Here is a 22,046-nt window from a genome sequence, read left to right as displayed (position 1 = left end):
TTCTTGCATGCTCAACCACTAAGTTATGGCTCTGGTAAAGCTCATCTGAAAGCACTGCATGAGGATTTGACATGAGAAAATGTCAAAGAACAAAAAAGGCCACTGTTGAAGGCTATTAAATCAATTACCTTTTTGTTACAAAGTATACATATACAATTCTCATGACATTTTTACAGAAATAAGCTTAACACACCCCAGAATACTAAATGCTAGCTGGCAAGTTGCTTCCACTTTTTCTGAGCGACAGTGTGATGTCAGCAAATTTAGATCAAGGCAATTTTTGCTGAAATAAAATATGAAATAAGCAAACATATTAAAGTTATTTCCATGTGAACACTGACTTCAGTTTTGTATTTTTTAAAAAAACTACCGTTTATTAAAGTGAAAAAGATTTGCATCTTCACCACTCTAATTGTATTCAAGCCTATCTTATTTGCCATGTCTGTGGGCCTTTTCCTACATGATGTTTTGGAAGGGAACACAGACATCAACATGATATATCCAATAGCTGAGGGCAAAAGTGGGTTTTGGGGTCTGCACCCATACAATTTCCTAACAAGCAAGGCCTCTGACTTATGTATCAATTTTCCCAACTCTTCCGAGGGCTAACTTCTTTCTAGCTGCCTAATGAACAGATAACCTAACCCCCCCCCCCAAGAATAGATTGCTTACCAAAAACTGGGGGGAGCTCCTGAATGAAGATACATTAACTATGATAGAATGATTGTTATTAAGGGTGGATGCTGGGCCAGTGACAGTGAAAGCAGGGCTCAGAGGGTAACCAATAGGGATTCCTATTTGCAGGAGGATGGGGAGGGGCATTCATGCCCTATTCTGGACAATTCGTTGGGTTCTACAAAAGAACTATGAAGGGGGCGGGGGAGAAAGGGTTGTCAGGCAAATTGCCATTCATAAGTTGTCCACAAGTGCAATTTTGTGTCGCATCGTCTCAACGCACCTGTACTTGGTCTGGGTTAGGGGTGAGCAGTGAGGTGGCCAGATCTGCCAGATACGAAATCATTCATGGTCATTAAAACAAAAAGGGGCTGTGAAGAGCTCCAAAAGGACCTCTCCAAATGGACTGGATGGTAAAATGCCCAATGTCATTCAACGTAAAGAAGTGTAAGGTGACAAACGTTGGAGCAAAGTATCTTAATTGCACATATATATTTAAGGGGTTTGAACTGGCAGTGACTGGGTCATAGCAGGTAGCCAGAATGCGGCAATCCAGTGTGCAGTTGTAGAAAAAAATCCCATGCTACAGATCATTCGGAAAGAAAATAAGACTAAAATTACCAGTACCGTTACATTATACAAATCTGTGGTATGACTATATTTGGAATACTGCATACAGTTCTGGTCTCCTGAAAACAAGATAGAATCATAGAATTGTAGAGTTGGAAGGGACCCAAAGGTCATCTAGTCCAACCCCTTGCAAAGCAGGAATCTCAGCTAAAGCATCCATGTCAGATGGCCATCCAACCTCTGCTTAGAAACCTCCAAAGGTGGAGAGTCCATAACCTCCTGAGGGTGATATTATAACTAGAAAAGGTTCAGAAAAGGGCATCCAAAATTATCAAGCGGATAAGGAAAGGTTGCATTACTTCAGACTTTTCAGTTAAGTGAAAGGCCATGTAAGAGGAGAAATGATAGAAATGCATGGAATTATGCATGACATGGAGAAAGTGGGCAGAGGCGTTTTTCTCCCAGTCTCATAAAGCTTTGTCCTTTCTTTGGGCTTCCCACAGGAATAGGGTGGACATCCAACAAAGCTGAAGGTTGGGAGAATTCAGAACAAAGTACTTTTTCATAGTTAAGCTATGGAATTCACTCCCATAGGAGGAAGTGATAGCCACCAATTTGTATGGTTTTGAAAAAGGTCTAGACAAATTCATGGAAAATAAGGCTATCAATATCTACTAGCCATGAAGGCTATGCTCCATCTCCATAATCAGAAGCAGAATGCTTCTGAATACCAGTTGCTGGAAACTGCAAGGGAGTGCTGTTGTGCTCAGGTCTACCTTGTATACTTCCTATGGGTATCTAATTGGCCACTGCAATAATAGGATGGACTAGACAGGCTACTGACCTGATCCAGGAGCTCTCATGTTCTTACCCGTTTCTAAATCACACAGCATAAAAAAGGCTGAGACAACATTATGTGAACTTGTTGGGAATGAGGAACTTGAAACCCTTCAGATGTTGTTCACCTACAAATTCCATTACCTCTAATCACTGGAGCTGGCTAGGTTTCATAAATGTTGGGGGTCCCAACAGTATCTGGAGGGACATATTACCAAACTCTGTTGTGGAGGGACAAAACAAGAAAAAAGGAGGGCCTCTCCTTTCATGTTTGCCTCTTCCTCCTTTTAATCCCTCAAGTATTTTCATGAAGCAAGAGTGAGAGAAGCAAGAGGTGACCAAACAATGCTTCTTGAAGAGTCCAGGCACAACCTGGGGGGTGGGAGTGGTTACTGTTGCATATTTGTTCCTTTAATAGACATTTTAAAATTAGAAACAGGTATTTTATCCATACTTCACATTCAAATTCAACTTATCAAGTGAAATATGCAATAGTGATAACCTGTGGAAGATAAATTAGTCAGTTTTATCTACTATAGGCTTCACTGAAGTCTAACAATCAGTAAGAGAATCCACTTGACCCATCACAATTCAATCCTTTCCCAGCTGCATCAGCCATATATTTATATATGAAAAGTAAGTTGTGCTTATTTTTTTTGGCTTGTGTGTACATGTACTCTTTATTATGGCAATATCACACTTCTATTTTGACCTTGGTGACATAAAACATTTAAGTAGGAACAAGTATTTTGAGCTCAAATACAAATCTTTACTGCTACCATGATGGCAAGTACTGGGTTGCTAATAATATGTCTCAACCTGGTGCCAAGTGAAGGAGTAAGTCTATACTGCACCAGCTCATCATTAATTCCTCTTTCTCACCTACTGCTCCCTTGCTCTGCTGCCGGGAAAGACGTTTTTGAGATACTAGGACAGAGCCTGAAGTCATTTGTTTGATGTCTCAATAGCAGGGTCATCTTGAGTGAAGTTCAATATGGTGGATGAGACAGTGGTCTCTCTGCCTTAATACTACCCTGCATCAACCTGATGTGCTATTAGTATCTTTGCGTGCATGTAATGTAAACTTCAAATGACAAGGAAACTTAATTCTAAAAAAGGCAGAAGGAAACTTACATTTTCTACTGTAACTCTGAATGAGAAGAGAGGCTATCATCTATTATGAAAGTTGTGTAATTAGAGCACTAACTCTCATCTTCCATTGAAAAAGCAAATATTGTGTTTCTAATGCTGTTATAGTCTATATTTTACAAAACAGATACCAAGGTGGTAATATCAAAACAAGTAGTGTAAAAATGCATTCATTAAAAAAGATTGCTTCCAAAGCTGTGTTGTAGATGCTACCCTATAAATAAATCTAAATTTCAAAAACAAAAAGGACCTTTGTAAGATAACATGTATAAAACAAGAAATGAAATGTGATTTTATTTAAGGCAATACTGGGCTACTTCACAAATCACCACCTCAAAAATATACACTGCTCCACACTACTAATTTTCTATCACATTCACGATGGGTTATTCAATACCAAAATGTTGTTTAAAATCTTCAGTGTCAGCAAACTATTTAAAATTTACATTTCCATTATATTATGGAAGTGGAAGAATTTTGATCCAATTAAAAGCAATGCAAATGCAGTTATAGGAAAAAGTTTGAGTTAAGTACATATGAATACCATCCAAAGATATTGGATGTTTCAAGTTACAAACACAACCGTGTCAGTATGTATTTTAACCAATTAAGTGTGATCTGATCAATCTCTTCTCCTGTACACACATTTTATGCAAAACGAAACTGGATATGGTAGACTTACCTAGTTGTTACTTTAAAAAGTTTAAAAGAATATTTTAAAAACTGGATCACTTAGTTACAAATTAAAATTCTGAATATAAACGTGTCATTTAATATTTCAGACTTACAGACTGCTAACAGCAGCAAATGATTTACAATAATAAATATATACAAAAATGTATCTACAAATAAAAAGTACTGTTATATATGAGCTGTGACCCAGTGAAAAATACCACAGACAATACACAAATATTTGAGTCATGGAAAAGGACAAAAATCTGATAAAAAATTGAGGTTCTGATCAATTATTTACAAAACTGAAACAATGATTCTGTTCCAAGTCCCATAGGGATAAAAACAAAGAAATTTACATGACAACTGTCATGATTTTGCTAGGTTAAATCACTTCAACAGAAAACCTTAAGAAATAGTCTCATGCTCAATGGCTTCCTACTAAAATAAAATAAAAAATGCAGTACAGGTCATGTTTAGACATTAATCATCAGAACATAGAGTCCACATATATTACCCGATTATTTTGTAACCTCTGGATTTTTCTCCAAATGTCCATCAAGTCTTATCAGACTGACAATAGGTTTCATTTCCTGAAGCTGCTTCAACACAAGCTCAGTGCAATTTTTAAAAGTCTTATCTAAAACTATTTTTACAGTACCGCTACACTGAAATTGTGATGGGTTAGCAAACTGTACAGAGATTTCACTTTCAGAACATGATCGTGTTCTTGCAAACGAGGACTTGTCATTAGATTTTCTTGAGTTTGAATGAGAACCTTTTCTGGTTCCACAGCTATTGCAGGCTCTATCTGTAGGTTTCTTTTGCTTCACTGCAGACTCTTCAAGGAACTTGAGGAAAGATACTTCAAATCCCATAGGCTTAAATGAACTCCAGTCAAAAGATGCGGATTGCTCTTCAGCAGTTTGAACAGCGACAGCAGTTTCCTCCTCTCTCCGCACACTACTTACTTCAACAGCTAAGATTTCTTCCTGTTTCTCAACTTTCCGCTTTTTAATCTGAGGATTTTTTTCTTTGTTTGCTCTTTTTAAGTTACCATTTACGTTTTGCTTTTCCGAAAGGCAAGAACTAGTTTCTTGGCAGTCATTATTTACATCAGAAGAAGGCTTTCCATGATTCTCTGAACTTGTGAGGTCCTCATTAACAAGTTTGGTAATGAACATTTCTGCAAGCTCATCCACTTCATCCTTCTCACTCTTCTCAGGTTCTTTTTGTGCCACTGGTGTAGAGGCTCTCAAGTCCTCAGGGGTTTCAGACAAATGTGGCTGCAATTCTGCATCACATGTTTTGTCCTCAATTGCCTCATTTTGTGAAGATACTTCTTTCTCCAATGAATCAGGATGTTTGTTTGAGACAATCAGGATATTTCTGTGTTTTGAAGTATATGCTTTAGACAACTTGTGACATTTATAATGTCTAATTATATTATTTTCACTTGTGACAACTGACGAACAGCCTTCTATCATACATGGATATTGTGTGACCAAAGTGCTTGAACATTCTGATAAAGCATCATGCCTACTCTTTATTGAGTACACATACTTTCCACATTTCAAAGTATATGCCTTATTTTCAAGGATCTGGCCCATTTTTGAGTTCTTGTTTTCTACAATTATAAGTTTCCTTCGCTTAGTCCTAATTGATATTTTGTTTCCATGCTTTCCTGCCCTATATTTTAATCCTTTATGCTTAATTTTCATGGTTTTTTCCTGATTAGCCTTACTTGAAATATTTTCCTGACCTGGTGTCAAGAATCGCCTCGGTCTTATCAGATGATCTTTATGCCTGTCATTATGCTTATTAAAAATATGTCGTAGGAGATTAGACCTTGTTGCATAAATACGATCACAGCCTTCACAATCACACTTGTACATGCCATCCTCTGTTTTTGTTTGTTTTATCTTTATTCCATGATCCACTTCTAAATGAGTAATATAATTAATATACATTGCAAAGGATGATTTACATTCAGACTGATCACAAGGGAATCTTCCAACATCCAAGGCTGACTTCATGCTTCCAATTTCCTCAGGAGTCATTTCATGAAGCTTCATGTAGTGCTGAATAAGACTAGTGACTTCCTGAAATATCCTTGAGCAATTTCTCACCTCACATCTGAATTCTTTTACAACTACATTTGTTTCAGTTTCATCACAGTCTTCTTCTTTACAAAACTCCTCATCTTTACTCGGCTCACTTTCTTCTTCTCCTTCCACAGAGAAGGAGGGCAGATCAGATTTGTGTACAGCTTGATAATGAAGAATCAAATTCTGCTGTATTGTAAAAGCAGCAAAACAACCTTGATGTACACATCTGTAAGGTCTGTAGGGACTATAACTAGTAGGAAGTTCTAAAGTTTTACATGCTGGTTTGGGGTGTTTTTTCTCCTCTTTCTCTTTCCTATGTCTTCTAATTTTGCGTACTTTGGGTTGTACCTGTATGTTTTTTAGTGTGGCAACATTATAAAGTTCAGGAGGAATGGTAACCACTTGTGGAGGTTTTTCCATTTTTTCAGAAACATCTGGTGTACTTTCTGGCACCACCTCCTCTGGGATCACTCTCTCTGGCACCACTATTTCTGGCACTTTCACAGTTTCTATACATGCTTCTTTCTTTATTTCAAGATCTTTAGTCAATTGCGCTTCCTGTGCACTTTCCATTAGCACACAAGGTATACTCTTTAGTTCAACAGGCCTTGGTGTTAAGTTTGCAGTTTTGTTTTGGGATCTTCTCCCATAGGGTCTTTTTAGTTTTAGTTTTACCATTTCCTCTGTTGTAAAGTGATGTACCAGCTGACAGTGGGCCCGGAGGTTAGAATTTCTTGTAAATGTTTTTGGACAGGTAGCTACAACACATTTAAAGGGTGCATATTTCAACTGGTGTTTCTTAATTTCCAATATCATTTCTGCAGTGTATTGATGTATTTTGCTGTAGTGTTTAAATAATGCATCCTTGGTCATAGCACTGTAACTGCAGCTTGGGGCCTGGCACATAAAAGGTTTATGGGCTTTTTCACTGAACCGATTATGCGTTTCTGAAGGTGGCTGGACAGGAGAAGTGGTTTCAGTTGTTACAAATGGAAGAAGAATCTGTGGTAGTGAATCTGCTGGAAGACAATGAATTATACTGTCAAACACTTGACCTGAAGTTTCACTTTCTAACTTCAGCTTTTTCAAACCTTCTAATATTTCCATAATCTGAATATCATCTTTGTGAGAGGTGTCATACTTAGAAGGGCTAATTTTATCAAGGGTGACATTCTGTATGTCTGCTATGTGTTGCGCAACGTTGGATGGTTGAACAGTTTGTGAAGGGTTTTCTGATGTACACTCAGCAGTACCGATTTGCTGACTCTGCAATGACTCAATTGACACTTCCTGGTTTTCCATTTTAACTTCTACCATCTGAGAGTTCATAGCTGTTTTAATTATTTCAAGGGTCTTCTCAAAGTTTTCAATTACATTCTGCTCTGAAATCTCCAAATTGGAATTTTCCTGAATGCAGGAATCTAAAGTGACCTGAGAGTTGTCATTTTCAGATTTCACTGATAAGCAAACTGTTTCTTCATGAGTGTCATGACTAGTATTAAAGTTCTCTTTGACACTGGCAATTAACTCGCTGTCCACATTGCTCAGTTTTTGTGTAAGATTTTCCATTAACACTTGAGACTCATATTTTGTCAATACATTTGACTGGAGATTCTCTGTCGATATTTGCACATTTTCTTCAGCATTTCTGGCTAAAAGCCCCAATGTTGACAAATCATTAATTACTAATTTCTGTGAAATGTCAGCAGCAGCTTTCTTCTTTTTCTTCGAACCACCGACCCCCTTTTTCTTTAAGTTACTCAATTCTGAATTTTTGATGCTGCTTATGACTGAAATACGTGAAGTATTATTTCCAAAATTATGTGCTGTGGCAGTAGAATTAGAAACCAAGCTGGAACATAAGCCATTTTCAATAGTCTTAAGTATTAAGTCATCTGGAAATACTGGTAAGCTGTTGCATTCTTCTACTGAGGAAATTTTGGTGTTAATTGTTCTGTTTTGGTCTGATAGCAAGGTAGTTGGTAACGAAGGTGACACACCTGGATTTGGCAAAACTGTTGCATTTATTTCAGTAGTACCAGTGATACAGCTAGTTGTAATTACATGCGGTAATATTTCTGTAGAATCAAAAGTACTTGGAATGCCTGCAGTTTCCAAGGCCTGTTTGATAATTTCATTTCCTTCTTCATTTTCACTTGCATTGAAGGTAGTCGTATTAGTCCGTGGAAACAAGTTCTGGAAAAAAGCAGTTGACCGATTTTCAGTAGCCAGCAGCTGAAGGAATGATGGCTCTTTAAAACACACTTCTGGATTAAAAGTTGGCTCCTGTTGCTGCTGTAAGCTCAATGCATTTGAAGAAAGAATCATACTGGCAAGAAGAGAAGATTGTCCATTAAGCTGTAGAGCTTCATGAGAAATTTCCGATTCATCTAGGGGCTTACAATAGGAGCGTTTAGACAGGTGGCCACCAAGTGATCTAGGATTAGAAAAAACCCTATAACATCGACTACAAATAAATTTGCCATCCCTGATTATTGCTGGCCATTTTGCCCGCTTGTTATGCTTTGGCTTCTTTTCTTTTCCATCTGGATCTCGCCTACGAACCTTTTTCACTTTTTCTGAAACAAGGAGTTGCGGAGTGGTTTCACTGAAATTACTCTCATTATTTACTTGTGAAGGGAAGAGCACATCAACACTTTCCTCTTTTGTAAAAGCAGAGTTATTGTTTCCTTCTAGGGAGGAAAAGTGACTGGTATTGTTCTCCATTTGTGAGAAAACAGAACTCGGACCATTATCAGCAAGAGAAGGAAAGAGAGAAATTGGACCATTTTCTGAAGGTAAAGGAAGGAAAGGATCTGAACCACTGTCAATGTTCAGAGGCATAACTGTTTTTTCTAGTTCGTCCAGCTGTGAAGGTAAAGTTGCACTGGACAAACTTCCCAATTGTGCGCCTAATGTATTCTCTGTTTCACTTTTAATATGGGATGACAGACCTACATTTATAACATTTTCCACGTTGGGTAATAGGGAATTAGTCATACTTTCCAGACGTGTTGGAAAAAGAGCGTTAGACAGCTGCTGCAGTTGGCTTGTACAAGGGGGATTTGAAGTGGTCTTGGCTTGTTGAAGAAAAGCATCACTAGCGGGAGTAGATACTTGTGATGGTAAAAAATAAACAATTTTGCTATCATTTGACAGGTTTTGCAAACTGCTTGTTTTTTTACTCCTTTTATTCTTGCGCTGCATCTTAAATGCAGCATATTGATCAGGATGGGCTGTCTTCATGTGTTTGCCAATGCTTTGGCAAGAATTGTAGACTCGAGTACATCCATCAACTTGGCAAGTGAACTTCTGAACTGGAGCTGCCAGTGGTATGACTGGAACAAATGGAGTGCCGAGGCTGTTCTGGGTTGGAGCAAGTGCAATCCCTTCTAAAGTCTTTAGAGGCAAATTATAAAAATTGGGAGCAGTCTTAATGCTCTCTTCCATCTGAAGTTTGGGAGAGAGTAAATTTTGACAGCCAACTTGATTCGGCATGAAGGACATAAGACTTATCTCTTTTTCAGGGCTTTTTGATGCAAGAACTTCAGGTTCAAGTTTAACTGAATGCATGGAAACTGTTTGGGACTCACCAACACAGTCATGTTCCTTTCCTTCCTGGAACACTGCAAGATCATTACAAGTATCTTCAACTGTTGGGCATAACTGTTGGACTACAGATGCACCAGTATCTATTTTACTACTCAAAGCAGGTAATTTACCTTTTCTTGCCATGTTTTCTCTAATTCTTTGGCCTAGAAGAGGCATCAAAACACTGCTGGCCACAGCTACCGGTTCTGCCTTTGCAGGAGGAGCAGGTATAGGTTGCTCCACACTTTCTACAGAGATTGAATTAATCTGTTCCAGTACACTAGCTGGCATTTTTGTTCCCTCAGTCCTGAGAGATTCATCTTTGAACTGATCCGAGACATAATTTTCTGCTTTGGCACAGATATTTATACCATTTTCAGGTGGTACAACAAACGTTTCTTTTGGATGGATTTCTTCAGCATTCTCATTTTCTTCTAAAGGTTGGGAAGAATTATTCTCACCATCAGACAGCTGTGTTTTTTCAGATGATTTAGTATGGTCTTCAATATGCTTTTCTAATTCATTTTGGGAGCGGTAAACTTTTCCACAACCTGCAAATTTGCAGGTGAAGGTATTATAGTGCTGTGCTTCATGATCATAAAGTAAGTATGCTTCTGAAAACACTCTTCCACATTTCGGAAACATACACTTTGCCTTGAAGAGTGGGTGCTCTTTCCGATGACTCAAAAGTTCAGCATAACTATTAAAGCTAGATTTACATTTCATCTGGATACAGATGTAGGGTTTGCTGCCACAATGCATTTGTAAATGATCATTGAGGTGGGTAACACTTACAAAATGGCGTCTACAGTACTGGCAAATGACTTTTTTGCTCTGCATTTCAAGAAACCGTTTAGCTTCTTCATTGTCTTTATGACCTTTCGCATGTGCAATCAAATTTTTAAAGTATTTAAAGCCTTTCTTACACAAGCTAACAGGACATGTAAACTCATTGACAGGCAAAGGTTTCTGAACTGGTGTTATCTCTGGAATGTAAGGTTTGTCTTTTTCAAAATTTTCATCATCAGAACCATCATTATCATTAAAAACAATGAAGTCTGCTGCATAAAGGCTGTTCTTTTTTATGTGCCGTTGTTCCTGCTTAACTACAGTATTGTTCTTCTTGTTCACACCAGTGGTTGCTGTTTTAGGTGGTCTTCCTAATTTTCTCAGTGGTTTCATTGCAGCCAGTCTCTCTTTACTAGACTTCTTAACGTGTAGTGTGACATGCGGAACAAATGTTTCTTTAGAATTAAAATTCTGTGCACATATTGGGCAACTATAGATTCCATCCTTGTAGTGTTTCTGTGCATGCCTTACTATTCTATGTCCAAGGAATTCTTTGTCACACAGTACACAATATTGCATGTATGCTTGCCAGTTCCTGAATCTAGCAGATATGAACCCTCGCTCTCTCAGTTTCTTTATTTCTCGGTTTTTCTGCTTTTTATCTCTAATGCTTCTAAGTAAGTTTGTAGCTTCATCAAAACATCCAGAAAGTCCATTCACTAAAGTTTCTTTGTTTTCATCTTGGCAGTCCTCTGCTTTTTCATGCATTTCACTGTCATTCAACTCATCTATTGATGATACAATTGATGCCTCTTCTCCCATCAATGCAAGACACTGACGTTTTAGCATTTTCCAGTCCCAAAATTCTGGATCGAAAGGCCATTGAGTTTTTAATACAAGTAAGAGCTCACAGCGTAATGAATTTGGTATTGGAAGGTTTTCTTCATCATATTTCTGGTCAGGCTGATTATACAGCATTTCAACAGCATAGTATGCATCCACATTTGGCTCGAGGAGAAATTCACTCAGTTGACAAGCACGTTTAACCTCCAAATCATCAGGCAACAAACAAGATATAGTCTTGCAAATGGAAATCTTGACCTCTGTATTCTCACTGGCTTCCAAACGCAATGCTTTCACACAAAGTTCAATGCACGTTGCAAGTCCAGCAGCATCGATCTGTAAAAGAGACAAATTAAAAAGTAATTTCAAACATTATGTAATGCTTACAATTGATTTCAGTAAATTCTATAAATGATTATTCAAACTCTTTCCCTTACATCTGAACATTAAACATACAATTAAAACCCATATTTTTGCATTAAATGGATAATGGTCTACATTTTGTCAAAATTAATCACTTCTTCCAGGAACAGTTATAGAATTCAGTTTTTGATTAATATGAAAAAACCCCATAATTATTAAGTGAAACCAGCAACTGCCTTACAATATATAGAAGCACAAAAAATAATATTGGGGAAAAGAGCAACTTCTTTGTCCTTAATTCAGTTGTGTCCCGCAAGGCTCAACATTTATCAGAGCTATTACCTGTAAATGGCATTCTCAAACATCTCTGGGTTGTATCCAGAGAAACGTAAGCATAAGGATGTTTGCATGAAAAGAATTTCCCAACCCAAATTGCAGCTACCTGCATCCATCAAATAAAATGTTTCTGATGGCTGGAAGATGAAATGCTGGAATGGGAATGAATGAGCTGAAATCAGACAGCAGTATCATGCAGCTTTTCATGTGAAGGACACATGAAGAAAATCTACTTGTGCAAATGTCCTCTTCTCTGGATCCAACCTAGTATCTTTAGCAACTCTTGGGCAGACATCGCTATACAATTTAAGGCAGAGTCAAGCAAACTAAGGTCCCAAACTAAGGAATACAACTGACCTACTAAGACCTATTCCCTGGAAGAACTTCCACTTGCCCACATCGTCCTGAAACAGGATGTGGAACTATCTCCCCTATACTTGTATTACCTCCACACTATAGGCTGTTCTGTTACAATTGTTTTATTATTTCATTGTTCCTTTGGTCTTGATTTCATGCTGGCCTGGTTTCTTGCTGTATTTTGATGTTTGCTTTTTAACAGTTGGAGGTTGTTTTGGTGCTGCTCTGCATTTGACTTTTTTTTCTTTATTTTGTTTAGCTGTTGACTTCTAAGTTTTGAGCTGTTTTTATTTGTAACCTGGTTTACTGGCCTTTGGGCAGGAAAATAGCCTAGAAATATAAACATAACAGGAAAATAAATACTTTACCCAGGATGCTATTGAAACAGAGTGAGCAAAATTTGGCTGTATTGTACCCAATGCAATCTTTCTACTTCATAAAACTGATGTAGGAGTCAAGGCCATCTAGAATGGTCAAAAGCAATCAAAAGCTCTCTCCCACAGATGGGCTCATCCTCCCTCCCTTTCTTTAAAAGATGTTCTAAGCAAATGGTTAGTGTTTTGGACATTTTTGGCAGCCAGAGATACTGAGCGCAAAGTGCACACTGTCATGCCAGCATTCTCTGAGACAAGAGGAAATTATGCTTCACAGGAACTTCTGACTGCTAGTTTACGCATGCAGATACCATAGTTGGAAGTGCGAAGAACTGTATTTTCATGAGGTAGGTGCACTATACTTTGCAAGTCACTACCAAGTGGATTTTCAATTCACAGCATCACAAATAACCTTACTGCACATCCTTACCTCTGAATTGATTACTTTAATTAGGAAGAAAATGTGGTATACTGTCTTTGTTAACACAGAAAGTTGACGACATCTCTCTAGATATATTTGTACAGAAGGCTCTACCCTTTGCTGTAGTTTGCTCCAGAAGAGTGTCAGTTCCCTGAAAATTGAGATTTACAAAGTTAAAACTATACTAACATTGAAACACTGTAGTTACTAGAAGGGTGTGTGTGTCTTTCTCTCCTTTTTCCACTGCTCCTGGAAGGAAGTGGGAATTTCAAAATGCACACTTCATTCTGGCAGAATGCGATGAAAGACTTTCTCATCTTCTCACCCTCTCACAGTGGATTGGGGTGAGCTGTGAGAGATGTGGAAGGATGGGGATTCACAATGGGGAGGGTAGTGTGTTGGCAGGGGTAGCAAGTGGGCAGGGGTGAAGGGAGGGGGCTGGGAGTTGGCAATCAATGCAACAGAGGTGGCAGCCCCATGCCCTATAAATTAAGGTAAACAATTGCTAGTATGGCACCTTGGGAATTCCCTGCAGCTTCTACTTATTGGGAATTTTTGGAAACAGTTGGAATACAAAGAAAAATAATAGCTTCAGAGGCAGCCTACCTGCATGATATTTTGGCCAAAAACAGGAGAAAGATTACAGTACATTTAAAAGAGAACTGTTTGACTTAAAGTAATCTAAACTATGCCTGGACACATGGAAAGCAAGTCATTCTTTCTGAATACTTGAGATGAGGAAATTGGCTTGCTTAATGCATCTTGAGCAGCATAAAACTAAGAGTGATTTACAATCCATCATTCTTGAACTTGTGATTGAAATCTTATTTTAATAAAATTTACAGAAAAATCCTAAATGTTAAATGTGCTAACATTTTCATGACTAAGCATTTCATTCCAAGTATTATATTTTCCCACTTAACACTCAATATCTATCTTATACAGATATAAATGGTAAAGATGCAAGTTTCAGCGTTAAATATGCTCTGGGTTATTTTCACAAGGAACAGTCTACTAGTCATTTCACTGCATAGTACTTGGAAATGTACTGGTACAATAAAATCTCGCAATGATGAGGTAAGTATTTTAGATATATTAACTTAACTTCTATTACAGCAGTCTGCTAAGAGCTGTAGAATTTGGTTCCTACAGAGGTAAAACTACGGTTGCTTTGTAATATTTGATCTGCTATCTTATCATTAATTAGGATAAATTAGGGACGCCAATGGCACTAGCTATCACAAGTTATGACAAAATACTCAATTTTATAATATTTCTGTTCCATTACTCCATTTGTATATTTGCTGTATAATATATTCTAACTAACATACTTCAAAGGATTCAAACCTACCATGCACAATACATCTCTCCCTGCTGCAGTTGACGAGATAAAAATGCTGCACATAAAATAAGAGCACTCTTTTCATCTCCTTCAGATTCTAGATTACAGATCATTTCTAAAGCATCTTTGCAGTCTATATCTGCAATCTGAAGAGTGAGGAAAAAAAGATTAAGTAATTTGTTTTCAGTTAAAATATTAAATCCGATTACATCAAAACATGCATAGTACATATCAGCAGTTTAAGCAATTGCTTTAAACAGTGATAGTCTATGTAAAAACCATGATTATTTTTCAAAAAGAAAAAAATCTAACTTGTACAGTTTATACATTACATAAATCATCTCAATGATCTCCTAAATTTATACACCAGCATCTTCTATTACACTTATCCAGAGAGACTAAAAATACTGCTAACACAGACAAAAATACTTAAGTCTCTATGTATGTTTTATTAGTTTATGGGAGGAATTTAACGTCACACTCTTCTGATCCTTCTGTCAGTGCAAGCATTTCCGTTTGCCAAACAGAATAACCACTCACCTCTCCACCTTCTGAGTACTGTTCTGGGGATTCGCCTTACCAACACACATGGGTGGGTGGAGGGGAAAAGCCCCACTGTGCAAGCAAAATGTTTTGTGCAGGGCTTCTGCTGATAGGTCTTGTTAGGGAAATCCTACCCTATGTTTGTAAGGACCTGTACAAATCATTCCCAAATATAAAATAATCCAAGTGAAAGGACTCCAGGAACCAAAGGACTTAATTTTGGTTAAGAGATTGGGAGCAACCTCTGGGCTTCAGCATGTTCATGAACTGCCTTCCTTTCCTTATACAGTACTAGAATCCCTTTCTTCTAACCCTTTTCAACTTTAACAATGCTGCAGCAGAGCATCTGCACTGAGGTCAATGCCAGCCATGGTTAAAGGATTTGAAGGTAGTCAAAAGCTTAGCATTCACCAGGTAGTGTGGTTAATGCTGAAAGAGGAAGGGCATTTTAAAAGATATTAATGCCAAATGGAGTCATTCTGTCATTTCTCTTCAAAAGCTCGAACAAGGCTGTCAGTTCCTTTCTGATTACTGCCAAAGAGGGTCTAACAGATATGAATGTTTCAAAGACTGACCACTGAGCATATTTAATTACCCCTTATATTAAGAGCTTCCATGAAACCCTTCATCTCCCAGAATTATTCAAAACCATGAATTCCCTCCTAACCTTTGTATGCCCAATTGTTCCAATTTAAAGGCCATTATATCCAAATACTGGGTACTATACATTAATGAATAGACCCCCATATAATAAAATATGGCGAACACCTCAACAATTCTTTTTTAAGGGATAAGAGTCAATGGGTGGAATTAAATATACCACCAATGAGAATATTTCTGCTTGCCAGATGAAACAATCTTCCTTCTCCTTCCTGCCATGCTGTTCTGGGGGTTCTCCCAACTCTCCAGGGAGGATTTGGGGCAGGTACAGGGGAAGAGAGGGGGAAAGCTCCATTGAGCTAGCTGGAGTCCTTGTGCTAGCTTCCATGAATGGGGTAGTTGAATCTGGCCCAGTATGTTTTATACCTTGCAGTTTGCACTGACTCAAGCTTAACTGTTCTAGAACACAAGTAATTCTTTCTTCAGAGAATGTTACAACATGCACTTCTGAACCATGTTTCCCAATACTCTTATTACTGATGCTTTGAGAAAGTCACAAGGCATATTTCTAAAACATACTTACCTCCTGCATTAGCTTTTCATTTGGTGACCCAGAACAAAGGCAGACTAGATAGGTTTGCTTAAAACTGCCTTTGCTGCTGATTTCTGGATTGTCAGAGCACACTTTTGCCAGGGCAGTTGCTTGAGTTAACTGCTTTGTTTTCATCAAATGCTTAATGCGCACATCCAGTAGCATAGGGCCTTCAAAGGTTAAAAACTGATTCACTGAAAGACAATTAGACATATTGTTAGCTCACCATGCAGTAAGTGTTAACACAGGTCTACATACCAGTATTTATCATGAAAGGCAAAGGCACTAACTGTTAGAAGGATTTTGAAAGGGCCCAACTTGACTACAGTAAACCTATTTCAATTTTTAAAAAGTAAGCCAGAGCTTCAATTCTTCCCTCTGATCATCAATGTGGTTAAGAGTTTGGACATGATTTCACTGCTGTACATTCCCTCCTCAATCCCTCTCATCATAAGAGTATAGAAGCTCCTGTTCTGTCACCAGTTATCATGAAAAGAGAAGTAGAAACATGGGTAAGGGTGTTCATAAACCCAAATTCTACCTTGATTCCTTCTCAGGGATAACTTCTGAACAAACCCTATGATATACCAACTTTTCTAAATTATGGTATGGGAAATAAGTGAGATTACCTTTTTTGCAGTAATATTATTTGTATTTCAACATAATTTACTTCAGAGAACACAAGTTATAATGAGGGGAGAGGGGGCTGAACAACCTTCTTAATGAACAATTTACACTGGATGGTGTCAAGGTAAGATTTCATTCGGCACACAATTGTACAAATATATGACTACAGGATTGGTACAACCAACAAATAATCCTAATGAATAAGACCACAAACTAGTCTGCAATTATGTATTTTTTTATAACAGGAGAGGGACTGGAGGGGCTACAGAGGGAGACAAAGAAGTATTTCCTTCCTGCAACAATTCATTGTATTTTTATGCTAAGCACCAGATTCTGGCACCCTACTTGGTTTCTACACTGGGTGCACGGTAGGAACAGTGTTCCATTCCTCCTCCGCTAGCTCGTTCACATGCATGGAATTCCATGCACCCTCTGACATGCAGTTCCTTATCACCTATGGCTCTCAAGCTAGCAATTACAAAGAAAGCTGCAGCAATGAACATATATAAGAGCCAGTGCCATAGCGTGGGGGGGGGGAGAACAGGATGGGGACGGTCGCAGCTTCAGACACATTTCTTTCGAAGGCGCGCAACTAGGCACCCCCACAATAGGTTCCCTCATCGAAGGAAGCCGCACCCAAGCCCAGCCTTTGGGGCTGGGGCAGCAGTGGCAGCAGCTCCTTCTCTTTAGGGCCACTCCAGGGCCAGCTGAGAGGGATCTGGCGCATGAGGGATCTGCAGAGACAGCTTCCTTGTGTGGCAGCCCAATGCTGCAAGCTGGCCACACCTCCACCCCCGGGGTCAAGCTTGACCAACAGGCGGAAGTGTTGGGAAGGTGGTGGCGACACCCCTCTCTATTGCTGGGTGGCAGCATCCTTGTGCAACAGCCCAAAGCCAGTCGCAGCGCAGGTGGAGGGTAATGACTGCTATGCACACCTATGTGAACAAGTGAAGTGATGAACTGGGGTGCACAATGCAGTGGGACCGAACTGTGACCCACCTTGAAACCCACCTGGCCGGGCTAGGTTCCATCAAGAGAGACACTCCAGATATATTTTAAGTTGTACATATTAGAACCAAATTTAAAATTATTTAAAAGGTTTTTTTAAACAAAACAAAACAAAAACAAAACCTGATTAAAAGCTACTTGTTTTTCCCACATGCGCACACACTAATTTTTGTATTTACAAAGAGATTTTAGACACTGGTCTTTAGAAGAAGGGTAAAATGAGAGAGAAATTGGAGAAGAATCCAGATGGCTTTATATATACAATTATGACTCATCTATAGAGTCTAAAGGTAAAAAACCAAAATAAATCAATAAAGCTAGGATGCAAAAGTTAATTAAAAAAGATCCACCAAAAAGGTTAAGGAAATAGATTAAAATCAATGTCACTGCAGCTTGTCTGGATTAAGTAGCTTTATAATATGAAAACAGATATTCTTGCAGATAAATTAATCGTTCTAATTACTTTTCAGAGGGCAAGCTGATGAAATGGGACGAAAGAGGCAGATTCAGTATTATTACGGCTGCAAAAAGACAATTGTGATTTATGATTCAGAGGTCAATCTCATCTGAATTCCGCCATAAATTATTTACAAAGATACTTTCCAGTATAATATTATATTATATATTATATAATAATAAATAATATTTTTAAACTAACACACTGATTAAAAACAGGCTTTATCAGTGATATCCACTGAATGATAATACAACTCACAATAATAATTTCAAATACTAGAAACAAACACATTTTATACTATCTTCCAACATTAGGTACATTGCTAGAAATGCTCTTTACAACTTAGGAAAGAGACTTAAATGCAATTACTGAATATCCCTATAATTCAAATTTCAGAAGCCAGAGAATAATATGTATTCATCAACAGACAAACTTGCCTTTTGTCTGTTCTTGTTACTGAATCTCAGGCACATAAAAAGGTATAAACCCAATATTAAGTGTTAAAATTACTACATCAAAACACACAATACAGTATCACAATCCAATGCAGCTAAGCACTGACTTACATTCTAGAATGTTACTACATTAATGCTGCAAAGCAAGAAAGCTTCACTGATAACAATGAGGCGTACTTTCAATTAGACTTGTTTCAGACCAAACTGTAAGGTGATTGAACTTTCCACTTTAAAATGTGAAATGCAAACAGGGCGAAACAACAATATGTGATCAGTAACTGTCCATTAAATATTTAACACCAATGTATGTGTGAATCAGTAAAGACCAGTTAATATTTACAACTAGTATTTATACCTTAACCATGTACTTGTATTTTTGTTATAAAGCCTTCACAATTAAATTTCTAAATTTTGTAAATTAAAATTGTGAATTATATCATAAATTAAAATGAACTATTCAGCCAATCTTTATCTTCATGTTTTTGAAAAGTGAAACAGTATGTGCACTATTTTCCCATACCTTTTAAGAAAGACAAAGTTTTAACTTAAGTGAGCATGGAAAGCAATTGTAACTTTGTAATTTTGGAAGGGTCAAACAAATATGTAACAGGCAAAAACTTATTAATAACAGTCTTCAATAAGTCTCCCTATACTGACTCGAAATGCTTTGGCAATGCTTTCCAAAATCAAATGTCAAGGTATATTTTTCATTAACTGCAGCAGCAATTAAACGAAGTGATGTGCTGGCATGGGAATGGTGAGAGAGCTACATGTACATCTAATTTTGTTTGATGTTTTGGTACAGCAGTCCCAATGGCAGAAGAGAAGCCTCTTCTTATACTGAACAGTGACTTTGGCAATGACAACAATTGTAGTGAATGCATGTACAGGCAACTCCCCGCTTGTGCAGGAGTTGTGTTCTGGGTCACTATAAGCCTGTTCCACCTCCATTCCAGGGCCAAAAATGATGTGTACAATGGTGGTTGTGCGTCAATTGGACACACACAAAATGGCACCACCTGTAATCCTACTCAGGTTGCACATGTAGTTCTCCCTGACAATCATATACTGCTTCCTTGATTTGCAGCCTTAATTTTTAATAGACACTTACAGCTTGCTCAACTAACAGCATTCCCCGACCTGGTGCCCTCCAGATGTTTTTGGAATGTAACTCTCACTAGCCCCAACCAACACCACCAGCGGTCAAGGATGATGGGAATTGTCATCCAAAACATTTAGAAGGCACAAGATTGAAGAAGGCTGACATAAAATAAGGCACTGGGCTAAATAAAACATACTCAGAAAATATGTATGTTTGGAGGGTTCCCAAACTAGAGAAAAAATGGGGAAGGTAATTGGATAAAGATACCGTATTTTTTGCACCATAACACTCACTTTTTTCCTCCTAAAAAGTAAGGGGAAATGTCTGTGCGTGTTATGGAGGGAATGCCTGCGGGTGGCATGCCTACGGATTTTCCTCCTCTAAAAACTACGTGCGTGTTATGGTCGGGTGCGTGTTATAGAGCGAAAAATACGGTAAATAAAATTATTTAGACAGTTTTGGGATGATGAGGAATAAAGAAAAAGAAAATAGGCAAATAAAGAGCAATGAAACAAAGCAGTAATGAATGAATATGGCTGATAGTGACTTAGGACAACAGAACACTTTAATTACTTTCCCTTGGTATAATAGAGTCCATGTTTGTAACCCTGTCTTGTTCAGCCATTATATCTATGTTATAAATAGTTCCAGTCGCTACCTTCAACAACAATTTTTGGTACCCTCGCCCATCTGACTAGGTTGCTCCAGCCACTCTGAGTGTCTTCCAACATATATAAAAACATAATACAACATTAAACATTAAAAAACTTCCCTATACAGGGCTACCTTCAAATATTTTCTGAAGTTGTGTAATAACTTATCTCCTTAACATCTGATGGGAGGATGTTTATTTATTTTGGTTTTATTTTATGTCTGTTTTTGTTGAACAGTGATCTATAATTGTATGTGGACTATGTATATTGTCATCAGATTCTGTTTGATAACACTGTGTTTTGCAGAATTTTGAATGTTTCTTTAAAATTAAAATAGAAAAAGAGAGTAAACTATCAGGATCACTTAAAAGCATGCAAATGAGACACAAAATTGCTTTGTTTTGCCACTATTAAACCACTACTTTATAATCACTAAACAAAAAACCAGACAATGCTTATATTGTATCAAAACTGTTATGTTTCAGAACTTTTAACACAGCTATACTCAGACATTAAAATGTCTTGCAAATTTACTGTGCCATATCCACAGAAAAACCTTGAATAGCTTTACAGAAGCTCTTTAAACACTGTTCTTTGGAGAACAGATGTTGATGTATCACCTTGTTCTTGTATGCTCTGTGTTCTTTGCTAGTTTTGCTAGCAGTGCTCACTTGAAAATGCCGGACATTGATGCCCTTTTGCCTTTGTGCTACACATCCACTCCTATTTATCAGCTTTGCATTGTTTCTGGAGTTTTGGTGCCAAACGTGATTTTTTCCAATCGTGTCAGTCACTAGCCCCTGCCCCCATTCCTCTGAAATTTTGCACGCTCCTTTCTTATAGGCACCCCTATGATATATGCCATTTTAAAAAGTAGTTGTTCACAAAACCACAGGGCGTAAAGCAAACCACCTTTAGTTCTCTCTGTCCCCTCAGTCGAGTTTACAGGTGGCTAATACACAAACCTTTGTCTGTAATTTGGCAGGTTTCTTACCTAGGCTTACCTAGCCAATCCTCATGTCTACAATTTTTAGACCAAGTGTCCACAACACACTCCCATCCATTTGATCTAGGGAACCACCCAATAACAATGTCTCAGTCTTATGTAGATTGTCAGTTTATTGGCTCTTGTCCAGTCCATTACTAAGGCAAGACAACGGTCCAGTGTACCACATCTTGGTTTCAGTATCTGGTCTGGGTACAAACTGTGGTTAGTAGTAACCATCATTTGCCTGAGTCAAGCAATGTGACATTTAACTCTTAACTATTTTTGACACCATGGCAGGGGTGGGGAGAAGAGCAGACTGTCTCAGTTCACAATGGCGCTCCTGATAATCAAATCATATTTTGAGAAGTTACTCCATGTTATGTGATTAGAGTAACTGCCTCACTTTGCATATTTAATTGTGCAACTTATTAAAATCAGCTTAAGTTTTAAAAAAAGATAATGACAAGCTAAGTAAGAAATTAGAATATATTTTCCTAAGCTATGCAACACAGGGGTGCTTTCTTAACAAGAAATGCACACACAGGCCATTGTGAAATCCGGGAGAAAGTTATTTTAATAACTAGAGATGACAGT

At 37.9% G+C, this 22,046-nt stretch overlaps 1 protein-coding gene across 3 annotated transcripts in view; it reads right to left on the bottom strand.

Moving 5' to 3' along the window:
• Nucleotides 1-3,500: 3,500 nt before the first annotated feature.
• ZNF292 (zinc finger protein 292) overlaps nt 3,501-22,046 on the bottom strand; it is a 30,862-nt gene continuing 12,316 nt past the window's right edge. For all 3 annotated transcript variants that reach the window (XM_083608262.1, XM_083608263.1, XM_083608264.1), the window contains exons 6-9: nt 16,154-16,356; nt 14,437-14,573; nt 13,095-13,236; nt 3,501-11,570 (exon numbers count right to left, since the gene is read on the bottom strand). In XM_083608262.1, coding sequence (XP_083464388.1) covers nt 4,425-11,570; nt 13,095-13,236; nt 14,437-14,573; nt 16,154-16,356 — 7,628 coding nt within the window. In that variant the 3' untranslated portion in view covers nt 3,501-4,424. The remainder of the gene's footprint in view (nt 11,571-13,094; nt 13,237-14,436; nt 14,574-16,153; nt 16,357-22,046) is intronic.

Source organism: Podarcis filfolensis (genome assembly GCF_964270895.1).
Source record: "Podarcis filfolensis genome assembly, chromosome: 3".
Taxonomy (NCBI): Eukaryota; Metazoa; Chordata; class Lepidosauria; order Squamata; family Lacertidae; genus Podarcis; species Podarcis filfolensis.
The sequence above is the reverse complement of the archived record's forward strand: the minus strand, read 5'-3'. Positions and strand labels throughout refer to the sequence as shown.